At 42.8% G+C, this 23,993-nt stretch overlaps 1 protein-coding gene across 1 annotated transcript in view; it reads right to left on the bottom strand.

Moving 5' to 3' along the window:
• HECW1 (HECT, C2 and WW domain containing E3 ubiquitin protein ligase 1) overlaps positions 1 to 20,055 on the bottom strand; it is a gene marked incomplete at its 3' end in the record, with an annotated part of 445,939 nt that extends 425,884 nt beyond the window's left edge. Inside the window, exon 1 of the mRNA XM_080701622.1 lies at positions 19,949 to 20,055. Within this exon, the coding sequence (XP_080557748.1) occupies positions 19,949 to 19,987 (39 nt within the window). The 5' untranslated portion in view covers positions 19,988 to 20,055. The remainder of the gene's footprint in view (positions 1 to 19,948) is intronic.
• Between the last annotated feature and the right edge of the window lie 3,938 nt (positions 20,056 to 23,993).

Genomic DNA, 23,993 nt, shown 5'->3' with positions numbered 1-23,993 from the left:
AGGTTGGAAGCCAGCCTCAGCAACTTAGTGACTCTGTCAGCAACTTAGTGAGACCCTGTTTCCAAATAAAAATAAAATCAGGCTGGTGTGTAACTCAAAGGTAGAATAAGCCTCAGTTTAATCCCTAGCAACACACACACACACACACACACACACACACACACACACACACACAATTAATATAAATACCACATGCCTGCTGAGAGGGAAGAGGAGAAGGGGGTGGAGGAGGAAGATGAGGAGGAGGAGGAGGAGGAGGAGAAGGAATATCACTTTGGTGATTCAGACCTGCAGTTATTAAATCCTGCACACAGTGGCAACAAAGAAAATGGAAAGGACAAAAAGTAGAATTTTGGGGCAACCTCCAAGGTATTTAGGTGATATATCTTTTATCTGGTTGCTTAACTCCATGTTGACCTGGACATGGGACTACTACAAGTCTTCAGGAGTAGGAGAACTAAATATCACTGCCAGGAGAAGTCATAAATCTGGCTTTGAATATATCATACCTGAGGTGATAAAAATTTCTCGGATGAAATGACTTGAAATGTCAGTGAGGTCAGATTTAGGTTGTAGAAATCCTGGGCCAGTGATAGCCATGGATTGTAATGCTCCCAGAAGGATAACTCTGGGATCGGTAATGCTCAGCAGCATTTGGCGGACCCCTGGAAGAAATTTAGCTTCAGTGAGGATGGATTGGATTACAAAACTGCGATGTGTTGAAGAGGAGATTTTGAAGAATACAAGAATAGAGGCTTCCACTTGTGGTATGCACACAGCCCACCAGAAAGCTGGCTGGTATTCCAGTGAAGGAGAACCTCTCTCCTCCGGTGGCCTGTTCTCAGTTCTCCTTCCTGTGTGGCCTCTTTCTACATCTACTGGGAGGGGAGAGGGCACTCCCCTATAATTTCAGTTCAGCTGAGATAGGAGTACTAGTCAGGATGCTCTGTGTCCTGAACTAGAACTTGTCTCTCTTAGAAATTAAAAGCTAAAGAGGCCTGAAGCTACATCTTCTAGTATTACTGATAGCCAGGAACAAACTTCTGTTCCAGTGACCAGATAACCGCAGAGAAAAACCTTGTGAAGATTGTGAAGACACCTGTTTAAGTCTTAGTAGACTGGTCATGGTGGCACACAAATAATCCCAGTATTTGGGAGGCTGAGACAGAAGGATTGCAGGTTCAAGGCCAGACTCAACAGTTTGTTTATTTATTTTTTTATTTATTTATTATTTATTTATTTATTTATTTTGCGGTACTGGGGGTGGAACCCAGGGGCATTCTACCTCCAAGCTACACCCCCAGCCCTATTTCTTTTTAGACAGGGTCTCACTGAATTGCAAAGAGTCTCACTAAGTAGCTGAGGCTGTCCGCGAACCACGATCCTCCCGTCTCCATCTCCCAAATGCTGGGATTACAAGCGTGAGCCACCATGCCCGGCATCAACAATTTAGCAAGGCTCTCAGCAACTTAGCAAGACCTTGTTTCAAAATAAATAAAATAAAAAAAAAATAAAATAAGGCTGGGGGTGTAACTCAGTGGTACAATGCCTTTGGGTTCAATCCCCAGAGCCATATAAAATAAATAAATACACAAATAAAATAAGCCTTAGTAATCTTCAGTAGATAAATGCCAAAGAAGCTCTAAGATTTCGGCTAGATTTAGACACCTTATCTTGTCTTCTAGTTCATTTTAGGACCCCTCTGATTCTGGTAGAACACACATAGAATGTAGGAATATAATAAGAATATGTGTCTCTAGTCATCTAGTAAACATTAGCATGTGTGGTTTTACTGTTCAAAAGTAAAAAATGAAAAAAATGTGAATGAGAGTCAAATAAGGAGAATGCAACTCTAAGAATTCAAGGATAAGCAGAGTATGAAAAGGAATTACTAGAAAATAGTAAAAAAGTATAAACTGAGAAAATCCTTGCCTGTGGCTATATATTAGTCCCTAAAGCTCAGGAAATAAAGTCAATAATAAATGGGATGGTATAAAATTCAAAAGCTTCTGCACAGCAAAAGAAAGAATTAAGAGTATGAAAAGAGAGCCTATAGAATGGGAGAGAAATCTTCACCAGCCACTCCTCTGACACGGGGTTGATGTCTCAAATATATAAGGAACTCAAAAAACTTAAAACCCAAAACCAAAACAAAACAATACACAAGAAATAAACAATTGAACTAAATAAATATTTCTCAAAAGAAAAAAATACAAATGGCCAATAAGGTTTAACATTCTTAGCCATCAAGAAAATGCTAACCAAATTACACTTAGATTTCATCTTACTTTGGTTAGAATGACAATCATCTAATACAAATAATTATTAGTGTTGGTGAAGATGTGGGGGAAAAAGACATACCGTCTTTGTGGGACCGTAAATCAGTACAGTCACTATGAGATCAGCATGGAGGTTTGTCAGAAGACGAGGAATGCGACCCGCATGTGACCAGCTATGCTCTCCCTTGCATCTCAAAGAGAGTTAAAGTGAGAATACCACAGTGATGCTTTATACCTGCACAGTTTACAATGGCTGAGTTACAGAACCATCCTAGGTGTCCATCCACAGATGAATGGATAAACAAAACGTGGTATGTGCACACAATGGAGTTTTATTCAGCAGAAAGAAGAACAAAATCAGCCAGGTGTGCTTGCACACACCTACAATCCCAGTAGACAGGGGAGAGCAGATTGGAGGGTATCCTTAGCAACCTAGACCCTTAGTAACTCAGCGAGACTCTCTCTCAAAATAAAAAATAAAAAGGGGCTGGGGGTGTAGCTTGGAGATAGAAGGCTCCTGGGTTCAATTCCCAGTGCCACTAAACAAATCAACAAAGAAAAACAAAATTATGCCCTTTATAGGAAAATCAATAGAACCAGAGAACATAATGCTAAATGGGATAAACACGACTCAGAGAAATCAAGGCTTGCATATCTTCTCTCAGTTTTGAAAGCTAGAGAGAAAAAAGAAAGAAAGAAAAGGGGAGTCACAAAAATGAGAAGAGAGAAGAGAGACTGGTAGAGTAAGGGAAGTGGATCCAGGAGCAAGCAGGGGTGGAGAGGGGAAGTATAGAGACAGACAGGCTGAACACTGCAATGAGCATGTGCGAACACATCGCTACGACTCTCATGGCCGTGTAGACTTGCAATGCACCAAGAAAGCTTTAAGCATAAATGTTATACTTTTCATCCTCAATATGATGTCATAAATGTACAAAAGGGCTTGTGAAGCCAGATGAGAAATGGGGAGGAAAAGAACTTAGAATTAGTAAATTTGATTACAGAGAAACTTAAATTCTTAAATCAAATGAAACTTTGACAGCAAGTTAAAATGAACAAAGATGTGGCTTTAATAGGAGAGAGCAACAAAAATTAAAAGGCAATAGCAGTGAAATTTCAAAATAGAAATGTGAAAAGGAAATAAAAAGCTCTCTAAGAATGCAAATGAGATGGTCAGAGGAAAAAGCAGCACATGAAAAGGTGACCGTTGTGGGCAGATGATTTGCCTTTATTTATTTACCCCTGAAGAGATTTTGTTTAAAGATGGGAACCAAACGAGTCACTTTTACTTAGACGTAGAGGTACTTATTTTACTCTAGTGAGAAGTCTGGGCCGGTAGGGCAGCTGCTTGATGCCCAAGGAGCCAGACCTTGTTTCAGCTCTTGCTCCATCCTCTTTGGGGGTTGGCTCTCTTTCCCAGCTGATGAGATGGCTGCTAGCACTCCAGCCACCGCGATCACATTCCAGATCTAATAGTGAGGAAGAAAGAGAGGAAAATGCGGCATGCCCGATGAGTCAGCTCCCTGTAAAGAGCTTTCCCAGAAGCCCCAGCCAGTGACTTCCAAAAATACCTCATTGGATTCAATTATGCTGTATGACTATACCCTTCCTTAAAGAAGACTGGGAAATAGGGCTTTCAAGCTGAAACTTTTCCCAAATTAAGTCAGATCCTGTTAGAAAGGAAAAAGAGAGAAGAGATATTGGTAGATAAATAATAGCCAATAACAAAATTCTTGAGATAAATACAATAAAAGTTGTGAATCGATACACAGAGTACATTAGGTAATGATTTTCCTGTGCTGAGTATGCAGATCGGAAGAGTTACTTATGTTTCCAGCCAAGTGAACAACAGCAAAAGCCTAGGTACCTAGCTATCTTAGCAATGTGCACTAAATCTATTTTTACAAGATCATAAATGTATCCAAGTAAGAAAAATTCCATAGGTCCCCAGCAAAGAATTCAAATCTAGGCTGTTCACAGACTTCCCCACAATTACTAAAGGTAAGAAAATAATCTCAAGAGTCTGAGGAGAGGTTACAACCCTAACATGATGGTCACAACCAAAATATTATGAAAGAGAAAAGTATCCCCCATATGTTGAATGATGTATAAAGTGCGCCACTTAAAAATTGCCAACACGGCTTTTCCCCAAAGACTGCAGATGTTTCAAGAGAAGCTCATTCCATTCAAATTTAAGAATAAGTTTATTCTTAAAATTTAAGAATGGGAAAATTAAGCTCTAAAAATTATAAATAAGGTAAATTTGAATGAGTTAGAAAGACTTTGTGACCAACTGCATTTTCTAAAAATGGGCACAAAAATATCTTCAATCCTACATTTAACATTTTAAAAGCTTTGTCCTAAGGTGAATTCTTAGGGCCGATATAGTACCAGCAAGAATGAAAATTATTAGCATGACAAGATTGGCCAAACACGAGAAGGAGGAAGAGGGAGGGAATGGGGCAGGAACTGGGTAAGGGCTAATTGTGTACATGTACGTCTCCACTATCTTGTACCTCGCTAAGATGTATGACTACAATGCACCAATAAAAATTAAAAAATGGACAAACTTTTAATCCAAGGCAGCATAAAAATAAGAGTAAAAGAACAAAGTGTGGTGGTGCATGCCTGCAATCCCAGTACTTGGGACAGAAGGATTGCAGGTTTGGCGATTTAGGAGGTCCTCAGCAACTTGAGACTCTATTTCAAAATCAAATAGGGCTGGAGGTTCAGCTCAGAGGTAGAACACCTTTGGGATCAATCCCTAAAACCACAGGGAGAAGGCAAAAAATACTCATGAACACTCATGAAGAATGTGTTACTAAAACTATGCATATATTTGAAAGGTCAAACAGATGGAAATGCCAAATAAAATAAATGAATATATAAACACTAGTTCTTGGGTCAAAAACAGATACATTTGTAAGCATTTTTTATTATTATTATTATTATTATTATTATTATTATTATTATTATTAATTATTACTATACCCAGGGACATTCTACCTCCAAGCTACACCACCCCAGCCCTTTTTCCTTCTTCTTCTTCTTCTTTTTTTTTTTTTTTTTTTGTGGCACTGGATTGAACTCGGGGCAATTTAGCTCTGAGCTACATCCCCAGCCCTATTATTTATTCTTTATTTTTGAAACAGGGTCTCACTAAGTTGCAGGGAGCCTCACTAAGTAGCTGAGGTTGGCAGCAAACCTGCAATCCTTCTATCTTGGCCTCCCAAGGACTGGGATTACAAGTGTGCACCACCATGCTTGGCTCCCAGCCCCTTTTTAAATTTTGTTTTGTTTTGAAACAAGACCTCACTAGATTACTGAGACTTACCATGAACCTGTGATCTTTGCATCTGAGCTTTCCAAGTACTGGTATTATAGACATGCACCACCACACCCTGCTAAACAATATTATTTCTAAAAGAGAGAGAAAGAATAAGGGGAGGAGAGAGAAGGAAAGGAAGAGGGAAGAGGAGAAACATAGAAAAAAAAATTTAAAGGAAACTAAAACTATAGATTGAGGCAACTCCATGGTAGTGCATGCCTGTATTCTCAGTATGAGGGAGGCTTGGAGGATCGCAGGTTCAAGGCCAGCCTTAGCAACTTAGTGGTGAGCTCTTGTTTTAGAATAAAAGTTGAAAAGGGCTGAGAATGTAGCTCAAAGACAGAACACCCCTAGGTATAATCCCCAGTGCTGAAGAAAAAAAAAAAAAAGAGCAAATTCAAAATTTGCAAAACAATAATGGCCAAATATTTGAACTTAGAAAAATAGATTTCTAGAAAAAGGTAATTTGTCTCAAGTAGAAGTAGAAACTCTAGAGCAAAAACCATGATATCAATGAGACGATCAGATGGACCCTGAGAAAGGTATAAGGCACCACGAGGCCAGCGTATAGAGAAAGCATTTGTAAGCTCAAGGGAATAATAACCATGACCTCACATTCAGTTTGGGGAGAATTGGAAAATAGTTTCCAAGCTTATTTTACAAATTTCAAATATGTAATATGAAAATGCAGGCTAATTCACTTAGTCATATTCTACATAAAACTGAAAATATTGAATCAACAGAATTCAGAAAATAAACTATGTTCAGGTTGGATACATTTGATGCCTTTCAGGATAGGTTAATACTAGCGAATCTATTAGTAAAATTGATCATTTCATTAAGCGAAAGGAGAAAATACACTAGTTAACTTGAGTAAATCCCCCAAATTCAATGTTCATAGATACAGTGTTTACAAATATTCACATTTAAACTGACTAAACTAGAAAATACAACAATACGTCCTTATCTAAAATATTGAAATAAACATTAGCCTATATTATTTAATAGTGAAAAACTAAATCCAGTTTAGTTAAAAGAAGATAGAAGACTTCTCTTCACCCTATTTAGTGTTGTTCAGGTTTTAGCAAATATTATAAGCACCTCTTGCCTCAAACTCCCCCATCCCCTCCAAAAATAAAAAATAAAAAATAAAGGAAAGGAGAGAGAGAGGGGGGCGGAGGAGAGAAGGAAGCTGAGCAGAAAGAAATAAGGTAGAAAGTTCAAAAGAACTATACCATTCAATTTCCTGTGTTAGGGATAAAATATAAGGCTCCTATGGGCCTAAACTGGGTTAATTTGAGTATCATAAAAAGTAATGAAGTCAGGTACAATGATGCAGACCTATAATCCCAGCACTTGAAAGGCTGAAACAAGAGGATAACAGGTTTAAGAATAGCCTCAGCAACTTAGTGAGTTATACTGTTTCAAGATAAAAAAAATAAAACAGGGCTGGGGCTGTAACTCAGAGGTGAAGTACCTCTAGGTTCAACCTCTGGTACCAAAAAGGAAAAAAAAAAAGTAATGACTGTAATTGATTTATCACACTGAGTAAATAAAAATCTATAAGAGCACAGTGATTCCTTTCTTTGCCAAAGAAAATAGAGGAAAATTGTTTTACACAGGATAACAGCTAATAAACAAGGAAGGAATTATATAATTGGAAAATCATCATTTGGCAACTCCCAGTGTAATAACAGATTCAAGGAAAGATCCATTGTATGATAAAACAATTAAGTAAAAGGCTGTTAGGGAAGAGGAATTTGTTTGCATTACTAAGTGTGAAAACAAGTTGTACTAGCCAGGTGTAGTGGCGCATGTTTGTAATCCCCGCGCTTGGGAAGCTGAGACAGGAGGATCGCACAGATTTGAAGCCAGCCTCAGCTACTTAGTGAGGCTCTCAGCAACTTGGTAAGACCCTGTTTCCAAACAAAATATATAATAGGTCTGGGAGTATAGCCCGGAGGTAGAAAGCCTCTGGGTTCTACCCCCAGTACCACCAAAAAAATAAAAAATAAAAAATGCACGTTATGTTCATTTAGCAGTTTATCAGATACATTTTCTTCTCATACAATTTTTATGCTGTATATATATATCCATTATTTTAACTGGATATACAATAATTTACATAATACCTCATGTATATGTATGAATATATGATGCATCAATAATTTATTGTGGCACTTTGCTATATATTTAATATATAAAATATAATTCTTCTAAATTCATGTGGGAAGTATTAACAACTCCATTTAACAGATGGGAACACTGAGGCCTGAAATGTGTCTGCGGCTTGAATAGATCCCACAGCTAGACTCTGACAAACAGCCCTGCATTTTCAGCCATTTGCTTCTTAGTGGGAACCAAAGTTAAATTAACCTTTTTTTGGGGAGGTGATGGTATATTTTGAAAATATTGAATTAATGTCCCTAATGTATACAAATCCTTGACTACATTTCTTATTTCCGAAGAATCATTCTTAGAAGTAGAACTGACAACTCAAAAGGTACATAGAAGTTTCCTCAAATACCCTGAAGAGTCGATTTTCAGAAAACTTCTAGCAACAAGTCTTAAATTCTGACCATCTCTGAGGGTGCCAGACTCTACCTGTCATTCTATCTGTCCCAGACCTAGCTTATATTTTATTTGGAAACAGGGTCTCACCAAGTTGCTGAGAGCCTCACTAAGTAGCTGAGGCCAACTTTGAACCTGTGCGATCCTCCTGTCTCAACCTCCCAAGCGCGGGGATTACAAACCTGCGCCACGACGCCCGGCTATAACTTGCATTTATGTGATTTCAATGTTATATGCATCTTCATCTGGTCATTTTGTACGAAAGGTTTTTTTTTTTTTATCCTTTACTCACTTATATAAATACAAAATTTAAAAATTATGTAACTAAATATATAAATACATAAAATTTTAAATTACACATTTATATATTTGTTTTCATATAAATCAGGGATTAGTCAACTTTTTCTTAAAGGGCCAGCTGATGGACATTCCTGGTGTCACAGGTCTACAGTTTCAATCTTTATCACTCATCTCGGACACAGAAATTTGAAGCTGCAGTGGCAGATGCTATGGAGATTACTGGCATGACTATGTTCTAGTAAAATCTTGACAGAAAAGACCAGTAATCTATAGTGTGCTGACCCTTGCCCTAGGTAAAGGTATGTTATTTTTTTAATAAATATTTTAGAGACGGGCATGGTGGCACACACTTGTAATCCTAGCATTTGGGAGGCTGAGATGGGAGGATTATGATTCGTGGATAGCCTCAGCTACTTAGTGAGGCCCTCTGCAATTCAGTGAGACCCTGCTTCAAAATAAATAATAAAAACTAGGGCTGGGGATGTAGCTCGGAGGTAGAATGCCCCTGGGTTCCATCCCCAATACCACAAAAATAAATAAATAAATAAATAAATAAATAAATAAATAAATAAATATTTTAAGTGGTATAGCAAAAATAAAGAAGAGTAATTTTCCTAGTGATGGGGCAGAAATACCAAGGGTGAAGAAGACTTGTGCCAAGCTTTATGGAAAAAGGAACAAATACTGAGGAAGACCAGGGCCAAGACCTCAGTGTGTGAGAAAGAGCTGCCACCTGGTGGGGTTTTATTCACAAAAAAAGGGTGAAAACCTAAGTGTACCTTTTATGTATATGATTTTGTCCCCAAAGCTTTTAGACTATTTCCCGTGGGCTGCTGAGACAATTTGAGGCTCTCCAGAGGACTGCAGAGTCAGTTAGAAAGAGGGTCTCCTGGCGTGTAGACTAAGCAGGTGCAGGTTCACCTCTCCGGGCTGGGAGAGGACCGACGTGCCACACCTTCCTCCAGCAGAGACCTACCCAACGTCCCTGACAAAAAGCCAGCATCTTCTGCAGTGTGGTACACCGGCAGGTCAGCTCATCTTCTTGAATACATCCTTGTGACAGGAAGTTGTTTCTATTATTGAGTCAAAAATCTTCCTTCTACGCACTGTTTTTTGGTCTAGACTCACAACAAATTCATGAGTCTTCTCTGCTACATTTCAGATTTTAGTTATTTAAAGCCACAATCATGGTCCTTTGTTTCTATCCATAGACACTCATTGTCCTGAACTGAATGTTTGTGCTTCCACAAATCCATATGTGGGAATCCCAACCCCAGTGTGATGATATTGGGAGGTGAGTCTTGCGAGGTCATTAGGTCATTAGGATGTAGCCCTCGTGAACGGCAGTGGTGCCCTCTTAAAAGAGACCCTGGCAAGCTCTCTGTAGCTCTCCCCATGTGAGGAATGAAAGAAAAGTTGTGGAGTCTGCAAGCTGGAGGGGCCCTCGGCAGAAACTAACCAGGCCAGCCTCCTGATCCTGGACTTCAGCATCCAGAAGTGTGAGAAACAAATTTCTGTTGCATATAAGCCACCCAGTCTACGGTTCTTTACTATAGCACCTTGAACTAACTAGGCCATCCTGAAAGCACAGGCTTTCTGGAGCAGAAGCCACAAATTGGAGGCTTCCAGTTATGCCCAACTTGGTCTACCGAGTGTTGTAAAATCAATTAATTGAATGAGAAAATTTTTAAATCATAAAATTTTTCTTAAAATTTCAGCCTGTTGGTTTTCTTTAAAAGAAGAAAAAGGAGGAGGAGGAGGAGGAGGAGGAGGAGGAAAGAGGAGGAGGAGGAGGAGGAGGAGGAGGAGGAGGAGGAGGAGGAGGAGGAGGAAGAGGAGGAGGAGAAGATCTGAAGAACTAGCAACACGGAGTCACATTCCCAAGTGCCAACAATCAGCTTGACACTGAGCAGCAGAGCGTGGGCTCCGGGCTCACCAGCCTCACCCAGCACCGACGCCTTGCTCACAGATGCCCATCTGCCTGCACCCTGAGGACATCCACGTTTCCTGCCATACCCTAAACCGAGCCAGCAAAGGCTGCTCCAGAACATTCCCCCACAATCTAGAGACAGGCTCCGGTACCAGGTTTAACAAATGCAAGTTCTGTGACCCAGAAGACACACGCTTCATCATTTGGAAAATGAGGGGCCTAAATGGAACCTGGCTTAGGTTTCTTATCTAGCCAGCAGTCTACGAATCTATAAATGGCCTAGCTAATATTCAAATCTCACTGAGCTCATTGCCTGAAAAATGCCCAGAGTCATGAGTTCCACGCACTAATAGCACTTTGAAAAAAAAATAGATTTGAAAATAAAATATCAGGATCCCTCAAAAGCCATTTGCAAATTCATATCGGGATGTGCTAAATGAAAAAACAAAGCCATTCACTCTTTTGCCTCTAAAATGAGATTTCAAGCCAAGAGTTTTAATAATTAGGAGAAAATTCCCACCACAGAGTTTAATGTTCCTATGAAAACAGTGCAGCAATTATGAGGTTTAGTAGAAACAAATGAACACTTGAGAAAGAGAGGGGCCAGGACCACAGAGTAGCACCGCTTGCCTTAAAGCCCCGTCTCCTCTCCCCCTTCCTCCCCACCAACATCCCTCCCACACCTGCAGATACAAATTGGGATTTAATTTATTTTGTTTCTCTTGCCAGAATCCCTTGCATTTTCTATAAAGCAGGAATGGTTCACTCAATGTTTTCTCCAATGAACTGCAAATATCCTAGGTTAGGGAGGTGCGTGATACTTTACCCGAGCGGGACACAGAGCTCCAAAGAGGAGGTCCTGGCCTTCTTCTTTCTCTCTCACTTAAAGCTGGCCTCATTTGAAGGGCAGCCATACCTCTGGGCCGCAACATCAGGCAAGCAAGCAGGCTGGGCTTAATGTTCTTGGCTTCTGAAATGTCCAGAAGCTTCCGCCAGCCCTGACCTCACCCACTCATGGACCCACTCAGTTCCTTCACTTTGCCTCTCAGTCCTGAGCAGGCGGAAGCCACAGACATGTGCATTTCAGGCAGTGTGAACTGCAGAATGTCCTTGGCCACCGCTGTTTTAAGTCCCTAGGGAACATGGAGATTTAAAAGTGCTTCCTGTGTAATCCCAGTACTTGGGAGGCCGAGACAGGAGGATCGAAGGTTTGAAGTCAGACTCAGCAACTTAGACACTCAGCAGCGTAGATCCTGTTTTAAACTACAAAATAAAATAGGGCCGAGGGGATGGCTCGGAGGTAGAATGGCTCTGGGTTCAATCCCCAGTACTCAAAAAAGTGCTTTCTGCTCCAGAAGAATATCTGGATCACTGGGAAAAAAGGAAATTTGTGGTAGAGTTGCCAGTCATAAAAGAGTATGCTCCTACCTCAGGTGGCTCTTAGGGGACGGACCCATTGCCTTGGCTCAAAGTGCCCACGGTCAGTACCAGGAACACTCCGTCTTGGTAGAATTAAGTTTTGTCAGAGAATATCACAATGATTTCTAAGCCCCCGACAAGGACAACATTCTGTTTAAAGACCATGATGTGAATAGCTCCTTGTGAAGCAATATTGTAAATCTGAGGATATGCCTCATAATAACAGTTCCCAGTCCGTAATAGGTGTTCCATAACTAGTGTGGAAAATAAGATGATCACCCTTTTTTATTTGCTTTCTCAAATGAGGAGTTTCTCTATTTCTGAGATTTAATTCTGCTTTGTCTTTGGACATTTTTGCCTTAAACTATAAGTAGGTTTTTGTCTAGGTAGAAGAAATCCCCCCCATAAAACACAAATGCTTATAACATAATAGATGCTCAAGGAATGGTTTCAGTGACTAAGTAATATGAAATTTCTTCAAAATAATTAACCATAATTAAATATATATGCATGTATCTCTCTCTCTCTCTCTCTCTCTCTCTCTCTCTCTCTCTCTCTCTCTCTCTCTCTCGTGGGAATTGAATCCAGGGGAATTTACCTCTGAGTTACACCCTCAGCCCTTTTAATTTTTATTTAAAAACAGGATCTCTCGCGAAGTTGTTGAGGTTCTCACTAAATTGTGGAAGCTGGCCTTGAACCCGCAATTCTCCTGTCTCAGCCTCTCGAGTACCAGGGTTACAGGCATGCTCAAGCCTGTATGGCCCCAGATTCTGTACTTGTGGATCCCACCTCTTCTGACTTTCTACTTAACATGATGGTATGCATTTTGTAGACGCCTATACTATAGATGCTGCTCTAGAAATAACAAAATACAAACCTTCTCAATTCTCGGGTATTTCCCTGGGTTACTTATTAGTTTAATACTCAGAGAAGGACCTGCTGTGGCAGATGCTGGGGCAAGTATCAGAAATACTAAGATACGAACAACGCAGTCTTTAACCTTGAGGTGCTTAGCATTCAGTGGGGAGACTGCAAGACAGGGGAGTGAATAGAGAGCATATAATGATACCTGCCACTGGGAAACTCAGGGCAGGGGAAAGAGATCATGTTTGATAGCAAATCTGAGTGATGGTTTCTGCTAGGTGATGAGATTCAAGACATTTTTAAAACATGGTTAAATTTACAAAAGGATGGGGCGTCTAAGAGTAGGAAATAGCATACGGGAAGCATATATAATTATAAAAAATGCACAGAGTGTGTTCAGAGAAATGGGGGGAATGCACATGGCTGCAGCAGGGAATGAAAAGGGTGAGCAGGGCATGGACTGGCCACGCCCTGCAGGCCTACGGGTCAGGCCGGGGACTTGGTTCTTATTGTGCAGACAGGCAGCCTCCAGTGTGACAAGATGAAAAACTCATGGTGGTCCAGAAGAGATAGAAACTGGAGGGCAAGGAGCGGTTTTTATCAGGTCCTAGCAATAAGATAACAGTAAGTGATTCAATTCAATACTTGAGTGACTACTACTTTCTGGGTGCTGAAAAGGAGGCAAAGCAAGCTGAAGCCAGCCCCCCTCTCTGTTTTTGGAAGGGCAGGGGTATTGGAGATGGAACCCAGGGTGCTCTAGTCCCTTTTACTTTGAAACAGATCTCACTAAGTTGCTGAGGGTCTTGTTAAGTAGCTGAGGCTGTCGAGAACCTGTAATCCTCCTGTTTCAGCCTCCTAAATACTGGGATTGTAAATGTGCTCTACTATGCCTGGCTTTACTAGTATTTTATTCAGTATAAAGTGGACATGGGAAAAATTGGGGGGTTGAATTTTGGACAAAGAGAACACTATTGCATAAATCAGTAAGAGACTAGCTAGTGAGACACCTGCCATGTTCCTGGCATGGAGTAAATCAAGAGGTTCCTCCTCTAATTGATTTTATAGGTTAGAAAGAGAGGCAGGCAATAAGCACATAAGAAAAAAAAACACACTAAACCATGTGGTGCAAAGTGGTGTGAAGGAGAAGAAAGAAGGTAGATAGATGACAACCCTCTAAAAATGTGTGGTCAGAACATTAACAGGTGTAAAACTTGGGGGTTATATTTTGCACCTGTTAATTTTAAGATTAGGTGGTATTCAAGGGGAGATGCTTGGTGGTTGCCCATGAAAGTTTAGAGCTCTGGGAATGAGTCAGGGCTGAGGAAGAAAACTCGGATCATCGGTATGAATGCCACGTTGAGACCAAGGGAGGGAATACAAGGAAGAGCAGAAAAAAATCTGAGAGGCAGCCCCTGAAGGATCCCACTAGTTAGAGGCAGACATTTGGAGAGGTAAGTGGGGGTGGAAATTGAGGTGCTAACCAAAGAGCCTGAGAAAGAGGAGACGGAGATGGAAGGAAAACCAGAAGAATCTATGTCCCAGAAGAAGCAAGGGGCAAGAGGGAAGGGGGTGGGGGAGGATGTGCCTGGAGTGAAATGCTGCTGACATCAGCAAAGGAGAGATAGAGGATTGGCCTTTGTAGGCCACAGGTAGACATCCTGGTGACCACAATGAGGTGGGGGGGGGAGCGGTGATGGGGATGAGTGCCTGATCTGGTGCTCTCAACAAAGGCAGAAGGAGCAGAGACGCAGGAATGGGAAGGTAGCTTTCAATGAACTGGTGATGTTCTGGCTTCAGGCTATAGGGTAGGTATTTGTTTTTATTTCACTTTATGTTTTACATATATGTTAAATGCAAGGTTTGTATAAACCAAACATTATATAATAAAAGGTGTCTTTAGCTGGGCATGGTGGTGTAGACGTGTAATCCTAGTACTTGGTAGGCTGAGACAGAAGGATTTCAGGTTTAAGGCCAGCCTCAGCAACTTAGTGAGACCCTTTCCAACTTAGTGGACCCTGTTTAAAAAAAAAAAAAAAAGGATTGTGGATGTAGCTCAGAGGTAGAATGTCTGTGGGTTCAATCCCTAGTAATATAAACACACACACACAAACACACACACACACACACACACACACACACACGCATGCACATGCCTTTAGAGGCTGAGATGGTGAGAGCAAAGAACAATAGTGAGTCAACTCTGTTGAGGTATATTCTAGAAAAAGGAACAAAAATTGATTGTGGGGGGATGTGGAGGCAGGGGAGGGAGTTCCCATAAACACATCCGCTGTGCTCTTCCTGGCCCCATGCCAATGACTCCCTTTCCATCATTCCTTTTACATGCAGGCCCCGTGCCTCACTGACAGGCACAGAGAGGACACTACAGACAGTGCGGGGGAGGGGGAAATGCTGCAGGTGAAACACTTATAACCTTTCTTCACAATTTCAAAAAGCTCATTCCTACATGAACAACTTGCGATCAAAAGAAATAAAATAAATTTAACTAAGTAGTTTAAATGGAAAAGCGGGATATAAATAATGGTAAATATAAAAGGAAGTTCTTTTAAGGATGAAAAAAACAATCTGGTGATTGCACCCTGTAGTCCTGTAGCCTTTCCAGTTGGTCTGTGTGTTACGGGAAGGAAGACGAGTTGCTGAGGAGTTCTACCAGTTCACCACCAACAGCAGCAAAGCAAGGTCTTCTGTGTTTTATTCTAGCTTCTCCATCTTTTTTTTCTCTCCCTTAACATGAATCTTTGACTCATAATAATATGTAAGAATGATATTTCTGTTTCTCAAACTGTTCTGACTTAAACCCCTAAAGAGGAAGCAGGGAACATTTCTTGCAAGTCAAATAGGTGTCAATTTAAGGACAAAGTGATTGAATTACAATCCCTGGCCATGGATGTGGAATTTGGTCTTTTTTTTTTTTTTTTACACACATGATATTTCCCTGACATCTGTGCAATACAAATATATCTAGAAAGTGTGAAGTGAAAAAATCTGCTCCACTAAATATATAAAAGGGACTCCGAATGAAGCATCCATGATAGCATTCGTCATCATGGGCACAGATGGCGTCCTTCTCCAGCTCCCCCGCCCCCCAGTAACAGCTTAAGTTTCATCCACTGAATTCTCCCCAAAATATCACATGCAATAGATGCCTGATCACACCAGAAGACTGTCTGCACTCATCCTTGTTTTTTCAGTCCTCCATGTACCTCAAGCTCCAGGCCAATAAATCAGAAAAAGTATGGTACAAATGATGTAAATCGTGCACATCACATATGGTGCTGGAAATCCAGACGATCTGGAAGCCCAGTGGCCTTTGTGATATCTGGCCAATAAGTAGTAGCATTATTGTCAACCCACACCAACTGCTTATCATTTTTCCTACTGTGCTCATGTCACAAAACATAACAGCCACTGCCCAATGCCTCCATCCACAGTTACACACGATGACAAGGAATATATAAATTTACCAACAAGCTATTTTGTTCCCTAAAGTACTTAAAGAGGCTTTAAAACACAAATGCATGGCATTTTGGTTCCAAATGATGGTCAGAAAGTCCATAAGAAATACAAATATACTACAAAGTCATCAAAAGTCTCAATCTATCTATCTTAAACTATCTTAATTTGGAAAAGCAATGCCAATGAATCAGAAAGTAGAAATGGTTGGGACAACTAGGAGGTCTGTGAGGCTCTGACTCCTGCCTGGTGCGGGCAGGGTGGGTGGGTGCAGTAGAAACATGGGGTATGTGGGGTGGATGTGGGAGATGTAGCAGGAGGCTGGGCAGAGCTAAAGAAGTGAGGGGCGAGAAAACCAAGAGAGACTGAAAAGGGAAATTACTGAATGAATCCTACGAAACACTTTTGACTGAAAGAGAATTTAGCTGGGAAACATATTCCATGGTGAGAATAGAAATGGTTTAGTACCAAGCATGGTGTCCCATGCCTGTTATCTCAGTACTTAGGAGGCTAAAACAAGAAGATCACACGTTCAAGGCCGGCATCAGCAACTTAGTGAGACTCTGTTTCCAAAATATATGTGGGTATGGGGGTGTAGCTCAGTGATAGAGTCCCATGGGTTCAACATTAGTACCACCAAAATAAATAAATAAATAAATAAATAAATAAATAAATACATACATAAATGCATAAAGTGGTTTACTACAGGCCTTTGAAATCTGATCACCAACCCAGAAATTCTAAATATTTTGTGTGTTTTTGGAACTACACTTTTCACCACTATCCATTTCACTGGTGACAAGGAGTGTCAACTCTTTTCTTTAATAAGTAAATTCAATTTTACAAATAAGAAACATTTACTATAGATATCTATAGAACACAGTGTTAATAGACAGCCCAAAGTGGTTATTAGATAGCCCACAGATGGACATACGTGACTTTAGGTATTTATCTTTAAATATTACATAATACATATATTGCAAAGCTAAGTTATCACTAATATTTTTCATCCTCCAATTGGCTTAATGGAATGAATAAAAACAATTACCTAATCATGGTGTTAGAAGTGACCTTTGTGATGGTCTGGTTCAACTTCCTACTTTTCAAGAAGAAACTAAACCTCAGAGGGGGGAAATGACTTGAAAAAAAATCACATAGAACAGTTCACACTGCTTTTTCTGAAAGTCCACAAATATCAAATATGTCCTGGGCTACATTACAGAAATAGGTGGGCACTGAACTTCCAGGTAATCTGTCCTATTTTGTTTTTGTTTTTGTGGTACTGGGGATTGAACCCAGGAGTATTCTACCTCTGAGCTCTACCCTCAGCCCTGTTTTATTTATTTCTTTTTGAAAGAGGGTCTCCCTAAATTGCAGGGGGGCCTCACAAAATTGCTAAGGCTGGCTGTGAACCTGTGATCCTCCTGTCAGCCTCTTAAGTACTGGGCATACAGGCATGAGCCAGGATGCTTGGCTCTGTCCTGTTTTTAACAGTGAGAAGAAAGCAGATGAATGAGAGAGAAGCAGAGGTCTTAGTGTCTGTAAGTCACACCTGTTAGCCTAAGAATCTGACTCTCTGGAGACTCAGGCAAGGCTGGCTGACTCAGCTAGCCTGGCAGGCCCAGGCATGATGGTCGTCTCTGGTAACTGCTGGGTCATTTTAGAAGCACAATGCATGGTGGTTAAATGTGATTTGAATACATATGGGCCCCCCAGTGGCATTCCGTAGACATGTCCATCATCTTAGCCAGCTCTGGGTGGTAGACTGAAGTCTGAGGGAGCACTGGGCACAGAGGTGCTCAACACTTTTGTTTCAGTGCAGGTTTGAGGAGAAAGTGCTTAGTCCAAATGAGTTTTCTTTAAATGCAAGATACAATAAAGCAGTGATGAGATAAATCTTGCCAAAATGGACAGTCTAAATCAGTCCCATAAAACTAAATAACCCAAACCTACAGCACTTGAACTTATACTCTACATGGCTTTATTTTCATCACTGAGGGGTGGAGGTGGAGCCTCTCATAGAGCCTGGTGGGAGAATTGAAACTGAGTCCTGCCTCACTCTTTCCCTTAGGTATCTTACATAACCTCTCTGGTTCCCCCAGCTGACTCACGAAGCAAAGGATTCCCACCTACCTACTGCCTAGACAACCAGAGGGCACTTTTATGACCCGAAATCCAAGCAATAAACATTCCTGAGAATATACAAGTGCTAGGGGCTGGAGAGGAGAGATGACTCTAACAGCATCCTCATCCTGCAGAGGCTCAGGCCATGTTTAAGCCAGAAGGCTGGGGCATATTTTCAACTCCAGCAACTGCAGTGGGAACAGAGCTACCTTAGCCGCACGAATGAAAAGGCTATGGGAAAAACTGAAATGAAAGGGGTTAATTGTGCCTGGCGGGGACTGTTATTCCAGGATGTTATTTTGATTGTAACTTTTTAAAAAGCTAGTGCACAACTGTGGAAAATGGTGTGGCTAAGCACAAAGCAGTGACCAACCACCTCAGTCATGCCCAAATTGTAATGATCACTGTGAGCACATGAAAACGCTTTGTTTGCCTGTGTGGAATAGTCATTGCCTCACTCATTTTTATGACAGAAAACTGCCAGCCAGTTCTATGAGCAATACTAAATTACATCAGGGAAAGTAAATCTGATGCTGTTGCTAATTACTGCATAGGATGAAACAACCATCTAGGGTCTTTCATTAGAAACAGACACAAAAATCAATCATTGAAAATAAGCTAATTCTCAATTATCCAAGTCAAGATTGGGATAAATAACTAAATCCACAAATGAGAAAACCTTCTACCCAATTAATTCAGTCTTTGCTCCCCAGCCCCCTACCAAGTCTATGTCAATAGTAGACCAAAAAAAACAAACAAATAAATAAAATAAATGACCTGTTTGAGTTGTTGGCTAACTTCATTTATAGGGAAAAATGTGAAGGCTGGGCTTAAAAAATATCTGAGTTGTAAAAATGAAGACCAAATTCTACAGTAAATCTTTGGTTTGGTGTTATTGTTTGAGCTATGATTATTTGCCTTTCTTATACTGGGTAACTTTTCTTACCTCTCTATCAGTTATCACAGAATGCTAAGAAACCATGGAATCAACCAGTCCAACTTTAGAAATAAGGAATCAGAAGGTGGTTTGCCTTTTCATGATCACAACTGATCTGTTAGTATTTGCTTTATTAATAGTCCTATCTGATACACAGACGGTCAAGCTTAACCTTTTAATTTACCTATCTTTAAAAGCCAGAAATGTAAATAGAATCAAGTCCAGAGATACTGTGCCCACAGACCATCATAGCTGCAGTGCCTGTGGCTGGGGACAGATGCAGGATGGGCTGTCCCGGCTCAGGTTGCGGCCTCCTTACCAAGGCAACAATGTCACGATCTGAACAAACTTGGGCAATTTGCCTAGCTGAGAAACCACCCCAGACAAAAAGAGAACCGTCATCCTGCGAAGCAGCCAACTGCATGAGTCTGGGATTCTTGTGTAGATTTAGTTAGAACATGGCTTATTAAATAAAATACTCTGAAGCCCAATTTGCTCCTAAGTCTACGAATTAAAACCGTGCTTCATTTTTTCCAGTGGAATGCTGTGATTCCAGAGGAAGGAGCAAACAGAGGGATCAGGCAACAAGGAATTCTGCCACCATCCCTTTCTCTACCAAACAGGCACACACACACATTCATTCTGGGGTAGGCATGTGGACTCTAATCCCTTCTTAGTGGAAAACACACATTTTCAAAATGAATCCCCAATCTAGAATGAATTACCGTAATAGCCACAGCGGGAGGAGTCCGCGGAGGAGGCATGCAGAGCTGGACACCTGCTTTGAGATGCCTTGGACCACAACGCTGCCGGAGGCTTTGGAGGCTGGCCTTTTAGGTAGGGTATCTACCCTTCTAAACTGCGTGCAAATCCCAGGGAAACAGAGAAGATGCCTCCCTTACTTTGTACTATGCTGCTCTTCCTGTATCCATTTCTGCTGAACACAGCACTGTTATCTTTTCAAAGAAGAAAAACAAGGGGAGAATTGCGCCACTGCAGATCCCAAGAGAAGTAAGCACAAAACTACAGCAACGTCAAATAAGATCTCAGGCAACTAGGAAAATCCCCACATGCTCTCTGATGTCAACCCGATGCAGACTGGGGCGCGCTGTGCGGGAGCCACAGGAAGCCAGGCGTCTCTGCAGCCAGCGTCCCTGCCAGCTCCCCCCACGCGCTGAAATCGGCAGGAAAGAAGTTATGTTGTCCAGCCTCTGTGCACGACGGACAGACCATGCATCTACACTCCCGACAATCGGCCAAGTGGCCGGGACTTGAAAGCAGCTGAGCAATCAGAGCGCGGGATGGAGGGGCACTTTGTTTGAGCCCTCGGATTTTGCTGCATCGTCACGGCCGGCCCGGGAATGTATGGGTAGAAGGAAGCGCACCTCCGGCCAAAAAAATGGACCAGACGCAGTTTTCCCAGCGCCTCCCTCTCGACTCGGGTGCAGGTTGCAATACGGTAGGCGACCCGACTGGCTGCGCCCGCTCAAACTCAGGTGGCAGGCCCAGCTGAGAGCCACAGCCGGCCAGGGACAGAGGCGCCGGAGGAGCCCCCGCCCCGAGCATCCTCCCCGCCCGCCGCCACCCGGCAAAGCCAGGGCCGGACCTGGACACGGGCCCCCTGAGCCCGGACTGGCGAGCTCATTCGGAGGCTGGGCGCTCGCTGGCCTAGAATCGGCATTGCGTGGGACAATTGTCCGAAAGCCAGCCGGAGGCAAAGCGCAAATCCAGAGCTTTGGTTCACAAGGGGTGGTGTGGGCCGGGAAGGGGGATTACGTAGGTCTCTCCGCCCCCTCCCCTGACACCTCCTCGCCGCTGGGAGGGCGCCGAGGGGCGGGGGAGGCGCTGCGAACCTGCTTGGGGGCTTCTTTGTTTCTCTCGGTGCCCCTCAGGAGGGCCCCGGTGTCCCCAAACCGGGTCGCCACCGGGGATCCCCGGCGGGCCCAGCCCGCGGTGCGCCCAGGCTGACAATTGAACCTCGCGGGAGAAGCGAGCGGATGGGAAGGAGGGTGGATCCCGCCCTGGGGAGGGAGGGCGCTGTGGGGGCCTCGCGAGGCGAGGAAGCCGCCCGGGAAGGGCGGGGAAGGGGCCGGCGAGTCCCCGCTGGGCGCCCGCTTACCTGGGCAGTGCCGGGCTGGGCGCAGACCATGCTCCCGTCGGGGCGCAGGTTACAGCTGGGGGCGCAGGAGCCCCGCAGAGGCGCCGGGCGCCGGGAGCGGCTCTGGGGGACCCCGCGGCCGCCCGCTGTCGCCGCGCTGGGCTGCCAGGTGCCGGGGCGAGCGAGCGGCTGCGGGTCACCGCCGGGCGGGGCGGGGGGCGGCGGGTGGGCGAGCGCGGCGCGGCGCGGAGGGGGCTCGGTGGGTCAGGGGCGCCCGGCGCCCGGGCTCAGACATCCGCGCCTGGTGCGCGGCAACGCAGCACACTCCATCGCTTTATCCTCCCGCCCGCATCCGCTCCCTCCCTGCCTGCTCCTCTGTGGGTACCAGACTCCCGAACCAACCACAAGCCGGGCTCGTGCTCATGAGCGCTGCCCCGCCCCGCAGCCTCCGCGCACCCCTCCCCGCCCCCGCCATAAATATATATTGATTCTGTTACCGCCAGCCCCATCCTTCCTACACGCAGCGAGCGTACTGGGCATATCCAACACCAACCGCGGCTCATCAGCCCTTTTGTGTGTGTGCGGTGTGTTCTGAGAGGATGCACCCTGCACAGACACCCTGAGCAAGTCCCCTGTGACAGGTGTTCTCCGCCTCGATTTTACACACGTTCCTTGCCCACCTCATGCACAGTTATGAACATTCATAAACACATTTCAGGACACCCTCCTGTATTTGCCCAGCAAGCACACAAAACAAACATTGTTATTACAAATGCAAAGGCTGAAAATTACCCCAGAACATGCATTGTTGGCAAATCTCGCTTCCAAAACAGGTTTTATATTAAACTACACAGTGCGGAATACTAGAACTGGAAGAAAACAAAATCTAAATCCCTCCACGCACAGCCAACTGGGATCTCAAGAGAAATGAGATTCTGGTCACTGCAGGTTGCCAGGTACACCATGTAGGTAAACCTGCGTGCGTTTGGTTGGTATTTATTTGGCTTGCATGTGTTTACATAAGAGGCAAAGGTTTGGAGCATGTATGCTTCACAGTCTGTGATTCTAACTGCATTCTTCACGCTTTTTATTTCTTCCCATTCCCCAGTACAGTATCCCCCTATTTAAGCTGCTTTTCTCATCCTGAGGAGTTCTCTTCTTTCCCATACTTCAACCCCAGACTTCCTCTAGAATAAACAAAGGGTCCAGCCTGACTCTAGCTAGATTCCTTACTGAAGACCTGAGCACAGACCTTTCCACACCACATCTCCTTCCTGTTCCCCCTATGATGGGGCTGGCTGCTCAGCCACGGACCCACCTCTTGGCACTGATTTCAGTCCCACAAGGGCAACTTTCCAGAAGTGGAAACCTTGGTCTCGAAGGCGGCCTCACTAGCTGTGCCCCTTCTGCAGTGAGCAAGTCCCTTCCCTTTCCTTATTCCACTTGGGATGCTCTACCCTTTCTCAGCAGACACTTCCCTTTGATAGCAGTCCAGTCTTCCAGTCAGATGAGCTCAAAACTGACCACTCTTCAAACCTCAGGCAAGGATCCACACAGAATAACAGGCACTCATTTCTCCAGGAGATTTTACACTTGATTAAGCATCATCTCCCATGTGAAGAAGCCCCTCTGAGAATAGACTTGGTCAGGCTGCAGCAGTAAACACTAGCATCAACCAACTGTGTAATATTTCCAACCAAAAAACTGACAGGAAGAAAGAAAAAGCTTCTTGCATAAACCAGGATCCATAGTTTCAAATTAGCACAATATCACCAAACAACAATAAAGAAAAAATTCTTTACTTCAATTAATTGCGCCAGGAAGTTCACTGAATTATTTTCAGCGATGCAGCATCAATTTGGCTCAGATAAATTATTTTCTCTGTTCTTTCTATCATGGAGATGACTTGACAAGTCAACATCTCTCATAAAAGTTATTGGTGTAACAATCCTGATCCTGATAAATGCCATATTTTTCACTGGGGAGATTTTTTTCCTACTGAAGATAAAACATATTAAAGTAGAAGTGTACAAAGTTTCACATTTTAAGGTGTTGAATAGATAAAGAAACTCCTTGTAACAGCACTTTCTACATGCCAGGCACTTTGGCAGTATATAGATTCATGGGAATTATCTTTTTATTCTTAATGGTCCCAATGTATTCTGGGTATCATTATCCTATTTCACAGAGAAAAATTACAAGTCTACATGGGCTTTGTAATTTCCTTAAGGTCTCATTTGTGAGAAGATCTCAGATCTAGATGTAACTGATGTCAGCCACTCTAATCTTAAAGAGAAAAATATTTGATGGAGAAAGGTAAAGACTTGGCATGAATTTAAAGCCACTCAATTAGTAGTCATTTTCATAAGCCTTGCAATATACTCAAAACACTATTATGAATACGATAATAACAAGTCACAGTTTCAATGCCCCCAATAATTCTAATCTCAAATAATGCCATGGGTGGTAAAAGGCATTTTGAGAATTATTTAGAAACACCTGTATTATCATGGTGCTGATGTAGCCTGCATCTAGCCTTTGTAACTCAGAGTCCAGCAGAACCAAGGGAGGACATGGCATGCCTGCTTCTCCTAGGCCACCTGAAGACACAGGTGAGCAAAGACAGCCTCCATTTGCAAGTCAATGCTGAGAAAGCTATGACTTGATCAAAG

Source organism: Muscardinus avellanarius (assembly GCF_963383645.1).
Source record: "Muscardinus avellanarius genome assembly, chromosome: 9".
Taxonomy (NCBI): Eukaryota; Metazoa; Chordata; class Mammalia; order Rodentia; family Gliridae; genus Muscardinus; species Muscardinus avellanarius.
This window is presented reverse-complemented; position numbering and strand designations above follow the sequence as displayed.